Source organism: Lonchura striata, chromosome 1 (genome assembly GCF_050655825.1).
Source record: "Lonchura striata isolate lonStrDom1 chromosome 1, ASM5065582v1, whole genome shotgun sequence".
In the NCBI taxonomy this organism is placed as follows: domain Eukaryota; kingdom Metazoa; phylum Chordata; class Aves; order Passeriformes; family Estrildidae; genus Lonchura; species Lonchura striata.
Genome location: NC_140703.1, coordinates 15,490,276 through 15,505,883, shown reverse-complemented (window position 1 = coordinate 15,505,883; position 15,608 = coordinate 15,490,276). Strand labels below are relative to the sequence as shown.

General features: G+C 49.8%; 1 protein-coding gene across 3 annotated transcripts in view; it reads left to right on the top strand.

Annotated features, from left to right (window-relative positions):
• IGSF3 (immunoglobulin superfamily member 3) overlaps positions 1-15,608 on the top strand; it is a 92,373-nt gene that overhangs the window by 73,570 nt on the left and 3,195 nt on the right. For all 3 annotated transcript variants that reach the window (XR_014950091.1, XM_085560780.1, XM_021541594.4), the window contains 3 exons: positions 8,906-9,316; positions 10,912-11,319; positions 15,078-15,512. Coding sequence is in view for 2 of the 3 variants with exons in the window: in XM_085560780.1 (XP_085416906.1) it covers positions 8,906-9,316; positions 10,912-11,319; positions 15,078-15,512 (1,254 nt within the window). In the remaining variant the exon portion in view is untranslated. The remainder of the gene's footprint in view (positions 1-8,905; positions 9,317-10,911; positions 11,320-15,077; positions 15,513-15,608) is intronic.

Genomic DNA, 15,608 nt, shown 5'->3' with positions numbered 1-15,608 from the left:
ACAAGGGTGAAGAGTGTGGGAATGCATCCTTGTACCTACCTAGTGGGACCTTAACCTGACTCGGCCTGCTCTGTGTGTGCCCCCACTGATCTTAGTGCAGGTAGTCTTTCTTTTCAGCCCCCCAACAAGATTGACAGTGCCAGGAAACCTGGGCCATATCCAGGATATGCTACACTCTTCAGATTAGCTCTCTCCATGGTTACCTTTTAGGTCCAAATTTTTCACTTCCATTTCAGAGAACTCTCTGCTTTCTCTCTTTGGTATCTCCTGAGCAGTTTTCCACTCCTGTTTTCAGCATGGATACACAAAATCATGGTGTCAGCCTGTTTGCAGTCCGTGCACATGCACCTTCTTTGATGTTTTCGTGAACAGTTTCTCTCTCTCCACACAGTTTAGCTTCTCATCGATTCCCTGTTTGCTTTCCTTGGACTAAAATACTCTACTGTGAGCAGTACTTAGATAGTGTTGAGCTCTAAAGCTTTGTACCTCCTCCTCTCCTTGAAGATCTCAAAAGCAGAGTCAGCAGGGGCAGCTCTTGAGAGAGAGGGAGACTGGTGATGAGCAGCTTTGCAGCCAGGTTGACCACTCTTCTCCTGTCCCAGTCTCTGCATGGAGCCCCAGCTCTCCATGAGGTGAGTGGCCTTGGGGCCAGCAGGCTCAATGCTGCAGCAGCACAATATTTCTCTTGCTGCATTCTCAGCCCTCCAGTCAGAGCACTGCCCAGTCCAGGAGTCCCTCCCTGTATGCCCAAGCAGCACCTTTTGCAGTCCACCCCTGTGCATGGCACCTGCACCATTTTTCTGTGTTCCGTATCCTGAGGAATGCTTCTCCTGGCATGAGAAACTGCAAGTTCTGATATTGGTCAAAGACTGATTCCTGGGTTCACTGAACCCGAGATCTGCTTCCTTACAGCAGAATGTAAACATCCTGAACCTGTGGCTCAGGTTCTTTTATTTTAATATATGTATGTATACATAAAAGTTTTCTCTCAAGACCATCTTACTTTCTTAAATAAGTATTTGGGATGCTGCTAAAGAAAATTACTGTAGATTTCCTTGTCCCAATTAACAGAGAAGCAGGGAGTTCAGATGACGATGTATCTGTAGCTCATTATGCTGAAATATGTCCTCACTCCTTAAGAAGTTCAAGAATACAATTCCTTAAGAAATGACAGATGGCTCATTTCACTCGGTTGTTTTTCCAGCAGTAGTTGTACTCACTGCAGAAGCAGCATCATCCATGAGCATTCAGTTTTGGGGAAATGGTATCTTCAGCTGCAATTAAATGTTGCCATTCCCAAGACTTGGTAAAGTGGCTTCTAGGTGAGAAGTAAACCCCTGCAGGTGGAGCTGGCACTTTGCTGCATAGAAGGAGGTGATCCTCATTCCCGATGTGGGCTGCTGGCTGCGTGGTCCTGTCCCATTCCTTGTGCTGGCACAGGTGCTGCTGTGCTCCAGCTCAGTTTAGTACACCTGCAGAAAGCTAGTCCAGTGAAAAGGAACAGTTAAAGGTGAGTGGAGTGAGCTGATGCTTGGATGAATTGAGCTGTGTGCTTCTCAGAGGACTTCACTTTGCATGGAAAGCAGCACCTGATGCTGGCAGGGCTGGTGCGGGTGGTATCCAAAAGATCTCCTGATCCTGCCTGAGGTCTGTCTGGAGAGCTTGCTCTCTGGGTAGCAAGAAAATGACATTTCACACCACTCTAAGCAGCTCCTCTCTATCTGCCCAGCACTCAGATTTTCGGCAGGAGCTGCCGAAAATGCCCAAGTCAAGCACAGCATGCCTGAAAGTCAGCCCAGCACTACAGGGTGCAGTTGTGCTCTGAGTGTGCACAAAACTGCCAAGTTGTTTTCTGAGGGAAGAAATATCCAGCCTCCAGCACGGCATGGGAGTTGGTGTGGTGCTGCTGTGTGTGTTACAACTTGCTCTTTGGGTGTATTTAATTACTATTTTTCCTAATTGACAGAGCACTCCTTTGTTTGAAATCTTCCTGACGAGGAGTTGATTAAATATCTCTGTATGTTATTTTTTAATTTCTGTATCCTCAGTGCCTGTAGGTTGGTACTGAATTTATCTTCCAGTGATCCTATCTCCATATTTTAATTTACAAGTGATCAGTGAGCCGTATATTGTTTTCTGACAGCAGGCACAACTCATGCTGGGAATCTTTTATTCCTCCCTCCCCTTCTCTCTCTTGTGCAGAACTTTTATGTGCATTTCAGGGCTTTGCAGGAAAGTTTCTGGTTTTAGGTTTATGAGGCATTTTGCTTTGGGGTACATTTGTTTCTTGCTGTTCTTTACACTGACATGGTTTCTGTTTCTTGGGGAAAGTCCTGTTTTCTCCAGGCCACTGGTACATCCCAGCTGGTGGTCTCTGCCTTAGCCTTGGCTGGACCTGGGAGGCTTTGAGCTTCCCAGCTTTTTCCATCCTTGCCTTTTCTGTATGTGCTGGCAGATGTATGGCTTCTGGGCTTTAAAGAGCCTTTCTGGGTCACACATGCATTCCTCCTCGAGGCCCCACTTGGTTACCTGCTGGTTTGTTAGCTGCTCCACAGGCTCCAGCACGGCTGCTAATGCCAGGCTGCTCCCTGGCCAAGCACACATCCTTGTCACTGCCTGCAGTCTTCACATGCAGAGATGGACTTGACCCGCTCCCCCAGTGTTTGGTGGGTCTGACTGTGCTGCTTTTGAGGAGGGGCAGGCCATGGGGCCACTTGTAGGTACTTTGGCATGATCAGACTTCCTGGGGCTGGAGCTGGTGGGGGTGCGGATTAAGCAAGCGGATCCACTGTAGGGTTTGAGGAGAGGTGCCTGTTCTGCTTTGCCACAGCACCCTCTGGCACCATTTTGAGAGCATCAAATTCCACTCCCCAGGCTGCAGTAGCACAGTGTCCTTCAGTTCTGTCCTGTGCTTGTGGCCGAGCGCTGGGCAGGGCTGTTGGACGGGTGATGGTCAGCATGGATGTGCACGGCTACTTGAGTGCCCAGCTGGTCTTGCTGCAGCAGCAGCAGCTGTGAGGCTGGGGAGTGTCTGGGCTGCCTGCTGGGCCATGGACTTATCAGCAATTTGCTGAACATGGTGAAATGCAGGTCATTTGATGGTGTTCAGAGTCATAGGCTCAGCTCTTTTATCTGACCTCATGGGAGGGGGCTGAAGCTCAGCCTTCCTCAGGAAAGGGTTAACACTGTCTTTCCTTCCCACAAAGCTACTCTCCCAGTAATTCAATCATGTCAGCCTGTTTGCAGGCAATAATTCATTGTTATAGGAACACTACAGTAAAGTGACAAGTTAATAATGGCAGTAATAATGGCAGGCAAAGTCTAATGCTATTTCCCTTTCTGCTGCTCCTGTTGCACCAGCAGCCTCCCATGTTGGCTAATGCAATTTGCAACCTCACTAATCCAGTTTCAGGAGGAATTGTGTTCAGTTAAAAGAGAATAGCTGGAGTCGGAGCTGTGCTGCCATGTTCCTGCCTTCTCTGGGGAGGTTGCCCCAGTGCTGGAAGCCTTTGTCTTTACTTTGCTGTGATTTCTGTGCTGCTGTGGTTAAGCTTAATGAGCAAAGTCCTCCTAGGAGCATCTCGTTTTCTTCCCTTCTGCAAATGCCTTTCTTCTGGTGCCTCCTCTCCAAAAGGGCTTGCACATCTTTCCCTTTTGAACGTTGGTTTGATTTCAGCTAACCTAATAAATGTGAGTCACCCAGCTCTCACCATGCTGAATCAGTAGGCTGGCATGTACTTGCTTGACTCTGTTCAGTCATTAAAGCAGGAGTCCTTACAGTGTCTGTCTGGGGAGGTTCCTCAGCCCTGCTTTGTGGAAGGGAGAAGAGCTGGCAGAAGTCTGAATGTTAATACATGTCTAAGCCTGTGGCAGTAACCTGCACACTGGTCTCTTGAATCCCAGGCAAACTTCCTCCTGGAGGAATTCAGGCACTTTGTGCTTTTCAGGCCCTAGTGAAGGACATGATGAAGCACTTCTGGGATGTGACCACAGGCTGAGGGAATGGCTGAGTTTGTGCCGATGGCCTGGCCAATGCCCTTCAGGGTTGTATGCTGAGCCTGCTGGGGAGAGAGGGGTTCCTTGTAGAAGTCGCTGTGGAGCTGTGCTCATGGAAAAGAATCTCTCATGACTGGCCTGCTAAACCCACTGTATGGTGTTAAACCAGGGCTGGGCTCAGGTTGGGCTGGCCTCATTTCTGATCCCCCTGCACACACACCTCAGCACAGTGAAATCTCGGTGGAGGCTTTTAAAATTAGGACATTTCCCTGGAAAACGTTTTGCAACCTTTCATCAGTTCTTTCCAAGCAGAAGTGTTCTCTGGAGGAGCTCTCCCCAGTGAGCAGCAGCCTCCAAAGTGGGACACTGCCTCCCTGCTGTGGTGACAGGACTTTCTGGGGACTCTCTGGGATGGTGGTGGCCATCCTCCTGCCCACCCTTCTGTGCCCCAGTTGGTGGTTCATGCAGAGCTGGCTCCTTCCCCAGCAGACAGCCCCCTCCTCCTTTCCTGCAGGGGCAACTTTCTGGGGGTTTGTATGGGACTGTTCTGGGGAAAGGGTATCTTTAGCTGCAATTAAACATCGCTATTCCCAGGACTTGGTAATAGCAGCTCCCAGGTGGGAAGTAAACTCCTGCTGTTGTGTTTTCTTGCTGCCTACAAGGCAAAATAGTGTAAGGTGTTTGAGACAGAGTATCTTCTTATCACAGCATTTTTAGGTACAGGTTGCAAAGTGTTTTGCTGAAGGTAAGTGTTGTAACCCCAGCTTGATGATGAGGAAACAGAGGGGAGGGAGCCAAGAGGCAGCAACTCAGCAGAAAAACTGTGAATCACATCACTGTCTCTGTCCTCTTCCTCTGATGACTGCTCTCCCTTCCCCCAAATATTTGTATAACTGTGCTTATCCTTTGCACAGCTTGAGGAGATTGATTGCCTGCTTGATGGTGTGGAGAAAATATCTGCTGCATATTGGCTTGTAGAGGATCAGGCTCTGTCATATCCTGCTGCGTTTTTAAGGTGTGTCTGACCTGAGCTCCCAGCCAGAGGTGCAAGCTTTGAGGACCAAAAGCTGCCACAGGCATCTTGAGATAATGATAAAAAAAAACAAAGAGGTTTCTAACCATGACTTGTTGCCAGTGTAAATTGAAAGCCTTAATAGCATATGTAGGGCCAATTACAGTACATTAAGGTACAATATCCTCTTTACTGGCACTCTCCAGGGAGCCAAGAGACATTGTGGCAACAGCATTATGGTTTGCAGATGATATGCACGATAACTTCACCTAGACACAGGCACCTGTTCCTCTCACAGAGCAGATGTTCAGGAGGCTGTTAAGAGAACATCAGCCTCTTGACAGCCAGCAGAAAATGCTGGGTAACTGTGTTCACACTGCTGTGCCCACTACCTCTGCTGCCTGACACAGGGCTGGACCAGCCCTGCTGTGCCTCACCAAAACCCCAGCCCCTGGGGCACACGGGGTGAACTCAGCCTTTGAAGGCCAAGCCCTTTTCTGGCTCTCTGCCTAGGCAAATCCTCAAGCCAAGAAAGGGAGTTTCCCCCTTGTCAGTAGGGCGAGGTTTCACTGGCTGAGTGCCTGGGGTGTCAGACTTCTTGCAACCTCACTGGTGCACCAGCAGCTACAAGCATTTCCATGTCATGGTAGCATCTTTAAACATGAGCTGGCAAGGTGCACGTGGCATGGAGAAACTGAGTTTGCACTGGAATAGGCTTACCACCAGAATGGGAAGAGATGGATGGACTCCGTGGCATCATATTGTACCATTCCCATTACCCTGGACCACCAGCTTCAATATTATCTGTTTTCCCCTTTTTAAGTATTTTTTCCCAAACACAAAAAGAGCTTTGTGGATTTGTTTGCATATCTGTGAACAGTGGCTGATGGTCAGCCCTATGGGAGAGCAGAAGTGTGAGTTACCCATAAGGCTTCCCATGTCTTAACCAGGATTTTTCCCTTGCCTGGACAAGCAAATCAGCCCAAGGGTTAATCTGCCCCAAGGTAACCTGTGTGCCACAGCATTTCCAACTTAGCTGTTATCAGCCTGTGGTCCATAAAAGCCTTAAATCACTACTATAGGATCTGCAAAAGGTAATGAATAAGAGATGGGTGCCTGTATACTATGCAGGAACCAGCACCAGGACATGGAAGCATTTGGCATTCACAGAATTGGAAAAGACTGAGAATGTCCTCTCTTAGTTCTCTGGGAGGGAAACAGAACCTTCACTTGCATCTTCTGCGGTATCCTCCCTTAGGAAAATAATTCATGTTTGATGAAAAGTGCATTGGCAGGGATGTCATTACATATCACTGATACCTCTAATCTAGAGGAAACATTGTGCACCGTTTTGAACCTCTGCAAGAGTGCAGTCTGGCAAAGAGAAGATCTGTGATTCCCTGCCAGGGCTTGCTGCTCCAGCTGGTAGCAGCTGTGGAAGCGCTACCTCATCAATATCTTGGGGACTCAGTGCAAATGTGGGCAAATTCCTGACTGCTGGCTTCAGTGGCTGCCAAGGATGGCTTGGAAGGATTGGGGGGAGCGGTGTGTGCGAAAATTAAGATCTCATTTTTGTCAGAGTTAATAAGATTGCCTTCCCCATTGCTCTCAAGAAGATTTCTTCCTAAAGCTTGCATGAGAGCAGGGGAAGCTGCTGAGGAGCCATCTAAGAGTCCTTGGATGACCTCAGGGGTCCATGCTGTTTGTACACAGTGACAATTACTGTGATTATGGTCTGGGAACAAGCCCTCACTGCTTCAGTGGAATACATCTGTCATGTACAGGGTGGGTTTGTTGTCCCAGACACTAAGATTAGAATTACTCAGTGTCAGCCATCCTCATTTCATCTTCTGGAGGTGTCACAATGTGGGAAGAGCACTGAGAGAGGTAGTTGCCTCTCAGCAGCTCTGGCCTGTGTGTACCCTGGCTTTGTGTGTGTGTTGATATTGAACAACCCACCAGACACGGCATGTGTGTATATACTGCATTTTAATAGATATAGGGCTACTGACTTAACATACACAGTTGCTATAGTAACAAAGGTTTCCGTAGTAACGGTTGCAGAAAATAATCCAGTACCAATTAAAAATAAACTGTTTGGAAAGGGGGCTGGGGGAGAAAGGAAACTGCTGAGAACCACCTTCTCCTTTATTGGTTCATCTCCTAGGGACTAGGAAGATTGATTAATGCTCGAAATAACTATTCTTAACCAGTGGTGGGCCAAACAGGTGGGATGAGGGTGGGTGTGGTGGCTAAAGCTGTTGTCCTGAAGTGAAACAAAGGGGAGGGAATGTGTCTGGGGTATGGCAGAAATACAAGAGGTTGGTGCTGACTCTTTCCATTAGGTTGAAATCCCTAGGGAGGCAAAACAAGGACAGTTTCCTTCCTTTCCTTCCTGCAGTGTCTGCATGCCATACCCCAGGCACAGAGTCTTTATTAGCATACTGATTAAAGCCACAGGCAGTGCAGGCTCCAGGGGAACTTCGGATGCGATAGCAGGATGCCTATCTCAGATATGATAGCACAGAAAATGTTGGGAGTGTGTTGGGAGTTCCTCCCATTTGAAGTTGTCTGTGCCCGTCCTCTCCCTGGGCACTGTCACTCATCACTGGTGCCGACAGGCATCCGAGGCCCTGGTGCCCAAGGGAAGCTGGAAGCAAAGCATGATGCAAAGCATCATGCCTTGGTGAGAGAGAGAAAGACAACATTGCTTCCTCACAAACACAGGATGCCTGGGATGTGTTTCCAGGGTGTGGATGGGCACAGGTACCCTGGCAACCTTTAGTTGTTTGTGCCTGTGGTTGCCACACTTTTGTTGTGCCACTTGTACCTGTGCACCCTTCAAGTTTTATTTCAGAGATTTGCAGCTTGTCAGTAGCAAGGCAGCATTCCCCCTTTCAGAGGAGAACCACAGGGGTATGAGGAGAGGTGAAGGAGGGGAGGCCCATGGTGGAGAGCTGCTGGGAGGAGTGGTGTGTGCAGGTGGGTGGGAGCTGGCAGGGACTCCAGGGCACACCGAGCACGAGTGTCACAGGAGGGCGCCTTGTGTCCTCCCTGCTGACAGAATGCCCTGGCTCAGGGCTCAGTGCTGGGGTGGCAAGCACAGCGTGAGCATACACTGCAGTGTAGGTAGGCTCTGTCTTGTGGTTGTACAGGGAGAGAGGAATTGGGAACCTGTGTGTCTTGCCTTACAGAAGCTAGAGCTAATGATTCTGCTTTATCATCCTCAGGACCGTGGGACTGCTTAGCTACAGCGTGGGAACTGCACTTGTGCTTGGGAAGCCAAGAGAGGTGATGGGCCTGTGGCTTGTCCTAGGCTGTGCAGTTTGTGGTGGACTTGGAGCCAGACCTTCTGGCAGTGGGAGCAGAGCTTGCTCCCTGATGATCCCTTCCAGTCTGGTGCTCTTTCTCCTTTTCCAGTTGTGCCTGCACTTCCTCCCCTAGCTATTGCGTGTCTGTGGCATGCATCTCACTGAGATGGCTGGCATGTGACAGCAGTGGGGTCTCCTTTAATTCACTTTCTCAGAAGTGGTTTTCTCTGGAACTGGTCAACAGCTCATTACTCTGAGGTGCAAGTGGTATGATTTCACTATGAGAAAAACCACTGAGTTTGGGTGTAGTCATCTTACTAAGTCTGGTGCCTTAGACTACTGTGAATTAAAAAGAGTCTTTTAAAGGTCAGACTGTGAAAAAGCAGCCTCTCTTGCTGAGGGACACAGTGGGAGGATCCAGGAGTAGACAGGGTTTGAAAGGAGAGATTTGGTAGAATATCTAAATGCCTTAAAGGCATATGGGACCCAAGCAAGAGGGGACTCTCTGGTTCACCCCAAAGGCAGTGAGTTTCTTTCCTGTGTTAATGACCCACCTGTCTTCATCCTTCTCCATTCCCCCTGGCAGTGACCAAGCTGCAGGTGAGCAAGTCGAAGCGCAGCATCACTCTGGTGGAGAACCGGCCCATCCCCCTGAACTGCTCGGTGAAATCCCAGACCAGCCCCGACTCCCACTTCGCTGTGCTGTGGTACGTGCACAAGCCCTCGGATGCCGATGGGAAGCTCATCCTGAAGACCACCCACAGCTCGGCCTTCGAGTACGGCACCTACGCGGAGGAGGAGGGTCTGCGGGGCCGGCTGCAGTTCGAGCGCTCCGCCTCGGGCGGGCTCTTCAGCCTGACGGTGCAGCGGGCAGAGGTGCGGGACAGCGGCAGCTACTACTGCCACGTGGAGGAGTGGCTGCTCAGCCCCAACCACGCCTGGTACAAGCTGGCAGAGGAGGTGTCAGGGCGGACAGAGGTCACCGTCAAGCAGCCAGGTGGGGTCCTCTTGGCATTGACTCCTGTGACATTGACACCCTGTGCTTGCATCCTCATGCCTGCGTGGAAGGAGAGAAAACCCTCCTTTGATGTGACTCTTGTCACTTCAGGCTGAGCTTTTGTGCCTTTCAGTGTCCCCACATGAAGCTTGTCCTTCCCCCATAGTCTATAGGATTACTGCATCCAGCCAGGTTCCATTATCCTTGAGAGCATCATGTAGCAAGAGTGTCAACTAGTGACTTACTGAGAGAGAAACCCTCAATGTGTGCCTGCCTGGGAAAGCATTTTTATGTCTGGCACACAGTTTAATTTTACTCTGTGCCTGTATCCTGGCAGACACAGGGAGCCTTGTGTCTTTTCCCTTTGCACATGAGATGGGAATAATGTTTAATGAGGTGAGGAGCTGGCTGCCAGGAAAGGAGAAATCTGCTCTGTGGGTGGTTTCCGTGGCAGTGGATGACACTGATAAAGGCGAGCTGGTGGAGGAGCTAAATATAGCCCCTACAAGCTGGGGCAAAGGGCAAAGGCAGGGAGGCAAGTACTGTCCAGAGCATTGGTACTTCATGAGGAAGCCTGCCTTGTTCTTGCTTGCTCCAGCTGCCTGTGTCTGGAAGATAAAATCCCTCAGGCAGGATGGATGCAGCTGGATATCAGGGCTGGAGTAGGGTGCTTAGTGCATTTTGTCTGTCTGCATTTGGCTGGCTAGACACAAGCTCTGTGGACAAGGGTGCAAGAGGAATGTTGGATATGGTTCCCAGGGCAGTTTTGCCTGGTCACACATGCAGGAAGCACAGCTTGCTGCCAGTGCCAGCTCCTCATTTCTGTCTGCAGAGTTCCAAGATGGCTGGGGGGTGGTCAAGGACGGGGAAGCTGTGACTGTCCCCTCCTTTGCATTGCCCGGCTCTCTCTGGGAAGTACGGTGCTTGTTGCTTGCTGCAGCAGTGGTACCAGGAAAGTCCAGGCTGGCCCTGGAAAGAATTGTGAGGGATTTAGGAGAGTTCCACACGTCATTTCGCATAAAAGAGATTATTCCAGTCACCCTCCCCGTGTATCAATGAAGTTGTGGAGCAAAAACCAGGGACATTCCCAAGGCAGCAAAACACTGCATGTGACTTTTCCCTCATGCCACTTCTTGTTTTGCAGTGGGGGTTCCCTGTAATCAGCTGTCTGTTCTCTACCTTGCTGGGTTTTTTTCCTTTTTCCACAACTGGGGGGGCTTATTGGTTGGGGTGTGATGAGGCTACTGCCTCATCTTAGGAAGAGAATAAGAAAAGAGTGAGGTGTGATCTCCCTTCATTAGGTCTCTGTGCACTTAGGACCTCCCAGGTCCTGCTGGGAGATTGTGGATTTCCAATTCCCTCCACTGAATGGGTTATTGTTGGTGACTAGCCTGAGATTTTGAGAAGACCCTAAAAAACACAAGCTTTATTTTCTTGTCGTCCTCTAGTTTTTTTGTCCTTTCCTTTCTCTGCCATTTTTTTGTTCTACTTCCTTAATCACACCCCATGCAGGAATTGCAGGAAAGGCTCATGGGGAGACAAAGGACCCTTGCAGCCTTTGGTCACGTTGCATTTCTAACGGGCTTTTCCTACAGATAACCGCCTGCAGGTCAACCAGACCCACAGAAACATCACGGTGCTGGAGAACGAGTGGGTGACCCTGGAGTGCCTGGTGAAGAACCGGACCAGCCCCTCATCCCAGCTGGTGGTGGAGTGGTCCGTGTGGCGGCCGGGCCACGCCGAGAAGGAGCTGGTGGCCTGGCTGAGCCGGCAGAGCACGCTGCACTACGGGGAGCCGGCGGCGCTGGGCGACCTGCGGAGCCGGCTGCACCTGGAGAGCCCAGCCCCGGGGCTCTTCCTGCTCTCCATCCAGAACTCCACCGTGCGGGACAGCGGGACCTACGGCTGCCGCGTGGAGGAGTGGCTGCTCGACCCCAGCGACCGCTGGTACAAGCGGGCAGAGGACCTCTCCGGGCTCACCACCCTCACAGTCAAGCAGCCAGGTGAGGGGATCTGCTGCCATCTGACTTGAGCAGCCTTGTGCTCTCTTGGGCAAACACGAATCGCCATCTGTCTGTCAGTGACAGTGAGTCCAGGCACGGGGCAGGACCGCAGGACAGACCATGCTGGTTCCTTTTTCCATGTCTTCTTGATTGCACTCTTGCTTTTCTGGAAAGAGTGTAGAGCAGATTCTGCAAATACAACTAGGTAGGCTTGGCATTTTGTCACTATATGTACAATTTTTTTTCAGCCCTTTTGGCAGATTAAATAGGGTAGACTCCTGATGTTACTCACATTTTGATTGAGAATAGGATGGAAGAAGCTACCTGTGCTTCCCAGGTGTGTGCCTCAGAAGCGAGGTTCTTTCATGAGAAGAGGGCCGTGGAGGCACACTGCTGAGTCCTACTGAGCTTGCTGTCAACCAGCACCCCCAGATCCCTTTCTGCAGGGCTGCTCTCTAGCTACTCCTCTCCCAGTTCTGCTTGTGCATGGTGTTACTTGGACCTAGGTGTAAAATCCAGACAGTTCAACTTGTTAAATTCCATTCCATTCATTAAAGTCCAGAGCTCCAGTCTATCTAGATCACTTTGTAAGGCCTCTTGTCCCTCAAGAGATCAGCAGCACCTCCCAGTTCGGTATTGTCAGCAAATTTGCTAATGGTGCATTCGCCTCATGTACCGAAATCTTTGATAAATATATTTAACAGCACTGGCCCTAAAATTGAACCCTGAGGAACACCACTGGTGAATAGTTACCAGCCAGAAGTAGCCCCATTCACTGTATCCCTTTGAACTCTGCCCTTCAGCCAGTTCTTCACCCAGTGCACCACGAACTCTCCCTCATCCCACAGCTGGAAGGGTTCTCTGATGGACAATATGAAAAGCGTTACTGAAATTGGAAAACTGCATCCACTGCCTTCTCTTCATCCACTGGCAGAGCAGGTGGCACAAGGATATTGAATTATTTAACCAGACTTCCCCTTTTTGAAGCCATGTTGGCTGACTGATGACTGTATTGTTCTTTGAATGCCTTTCAGTAGTACACAGAATTATCTTCTCCATAGTTTTTCCAGGAACTGAGGTCAGACTAACAGGTCTCTAGTTTCCTCTCATGTCCTTCTTGTAAACTGGAATATGTGCTGGCCAGGTTTCAGGCAAAGAGCACTTCCCTAGACTCACAGGGTACTTGGATAATGTTCAGGAGGAGTCCTGCCATAACACCTGATGAATCCCGTCAGGCCTCATGGACTTGTGGACACTCAGTTGACACAGATGATCCCTCACAATTTCAGAGTCTGCAGATGGAAAAGTTACTGTTCCTGCACTCATGGTCCTCTGACTCATGGGATTGGGCAGCCCAAGGTCTATCAGTATTGCAGTATTTGCCTCAGAAAGACTGAGGCAAAAAAACATTGAGCGCATCTGCTTTTTCTTCATCCCTATGAAATAGGTAACTATCTTCAGCAGGTATCAGGTCAACATTTTCTTCAGACATCTTCTTGCTATTAGCATCTTCTTGCCTTAAAAAAGTGCTGACACAACACTGACCAATTTCAACTCTAATTGAGCTTTGACATTTGCCTCTTCTCCCTGCATATGTGAACTACAGCTCTGTAATCTTCCTGCAGAGCCTCATTTCCAGAGATCATACAATTTCTTCCTCCTCTTGAGCTCCAGAAGGAGTTGCTGTTTAGCCAGCCTTGCTTGACTTGGGACACAGTGGAGTTGTTTGCTCCTGTCTTCCCAAAAGGTGGTCTTAAGACTGACCAACACGGATGGACTCCTGAACCTTCAAAAGCAGATTCCTAGAGTACTCTGCTAAGTTTTGCTTGTTTCAGCAACAGATAAGGTGCAAAGGCAGTTTACCTTGGAAAATACAAATTCCCTAGTTTTTGAGGCATATGACTCAAGATTAAATGTCTGTCTTAAAGGCTGTAGGACAAATAACAGTATAGCCCTCCTCCACTGAGTACTTTCCAGCTTCTAAAGCAGCCACTCTCTGCGTGTTCTGTAGTGCTTCATGCCTGCCCATTCCAGCAAGATGTCAGCCTTGTAGCTGTGCAGCAGAGCTGGCAAAAGTGTGAGGTTCTGGAAAGAGTTCAGTGATCATTCCTGGCACAGATTTGGGAGCAGGGGACAGCAGAGCTCTTATCTGCCTCGTCTTTGCTTGGGAAGTTTTGCTGGCCAGAGTGGCTTGAGCAGAAACACCTCCCTGGACAATTGCTGTGCCATGCTGGGTACAGCTCTCCATCCAGTGTGATAATTGCCAGCCCTGATGGAGTGGATAATGAACACCAGGAAAAATCTCTGAGGCTCCTCTTGAATTGCAGAAGACTGTGGAGTGAGAAGAAGCGAGGGAGTTAGGAGTTCACTAATTGAAAATTATTTTTTTTTCTAAAAGTGCTTTGTTGTTGTTTGTTTTTGTTTCATAGCAGTCAGTGCTTAACAAAATGACTAATCGTGCCTGTGACTCATGTCTCATTAGTGAGGATCTCCAGCCTCATCTGTCAGGGCTATAATCATCAGCAAGGCGGGAAAGAACCTCTCAGCACCTTCACACATCAGTTCTCCTCTTTCTGCTTAACCTGCTAAAGGTCAGGGAGGCTTTGTGTTCATTTTGACAAGCCATTTCCTTCCCTTTTGCCTTTTTACCTTAGTAGTCCCCAAAATTTCATGATTTAACTCATTCCTGTTTCTGCTCAGGAGTCTTCTTTAGGAAGATGTGAACTGCATATACTCATATTGCTTACGGCCTGAAGAGCTCTGGCCTTAATGAAGGTTTTCCTCACGGGACCGTTTAAAACGTGTTGGACAGGTGCTGTAATGAGAAGCCCCCTGAGCACAGCAGCCCTGTGGCTGAGGAGAGCTGAGGGACAGCAGCCCCTTCCTGAGAGACACCCAGTGTCTGCACAAGGGAGGGCTTGCCCAGCTCTCCTCACTGGAGAAGAAAGTGCCTCTCTCTTTGGTAAGCTATCGACTTGCCCTTCCTGCTCAGCTCCCACTTTGGAAGGGGCTTTTTTATCTTTAAATGAAAGCTTAGATCCAGACTGATTGTGATCCCTGGAGTATGTGCTCCCTGGCAAGATGACTAAACCAAATGTTAATTACTCTTGAAGTCAGCCTTTAATCAACTCATTGTGGATTCTGGCCACTGTGTCTCAGGTAAAAATATCTCTTTAGCCTTGCAGCAAGCACTAGAGGAAAAAAAATGAGGAAGACTTTTGGAGCATCCTTGCTGCATCAGTGTTGAGACCATCGCTGTGGAGTAACCTCTTACCTAAATGACTTTTCAAGCTGCTGGAAAAGGTCTTCTTCTCTTATGTCATAATGATTTTCAAGTCCTTTGAGCACTCTCAAAGAAATAAAAAGCCGGGAGTGCGGTGTTCTGTGCAGCAGTAGCTGGGGAGGAATAGCACATGGCTCCTCAGCACATGCACCAAACCTTGGTATCCTGATACATAGAATGTCTGGATGAGCTGCAGAAGCTTTCTCCTCTTGTCCCTTCATTGGGGTGCAGATGGGCAGGGGTAGGATGGTGCTTGCAGCCAGTGCCTGTTTGCCCCTGTGCAAAATGGTGCATGGTGAGGTGAGGATGCTGGGCCTGCAGGGTTGGCCTCAGAGGTCCCTGTGAGTCTTGGCAGGCTGCATCAAGATTTGGGTTTTGCTTGGATCATGCCCGGCACCAGACATGACAGTTTGTGTTGAGACAGGGTGGTTTTGATGACAGCTCAACACTCACCTCTTGATTTTTGTCATCTCAGATCCCACCCTGCAGGTGGACACAGCCACCGCCAACCTCACGGTGCAGGAGAAGGAGTCCTTCCCACTGGACTGCAGCATCCTGTCCCGCTCCAGCCCGGAGTCCCACTTTGCAGTGACATGGTACAGCCTGCGGGCCAAGGAGGTGGGCGACCACGCGGAGGAGGGAGAGGAGGAGGAGGAGGAAGAGAGGGAAGCGGTGCTGAGTGTGGGCCCTGATGCCATCTTCAGCCCCGAGGCCGGCCGCTGGGAGGGCCGCCTGCGCTTCCAGAGGCTCTCAGCAGTGCTTTTCCGGCTGACGGTGCTGCAGGCCGGCGATGCCGACACGGGCAACTACTCGTGCCGAGTGGAGGAGTGGCTGGCAGATCCCAATGGCGTCTGGTACCGGCTGGCTGAGGAGGAGTCGGGGATGGTCGCTGTGCACGTGCAGGGTGCAGGTGAGAAGAGGTGATGACTGTCTGGGCACATGGCCCTGGCATCTTCTGCATCTTTGGTTGAACCAAGATGAAAAGGCCAAGGAGTGGGACTGGGGC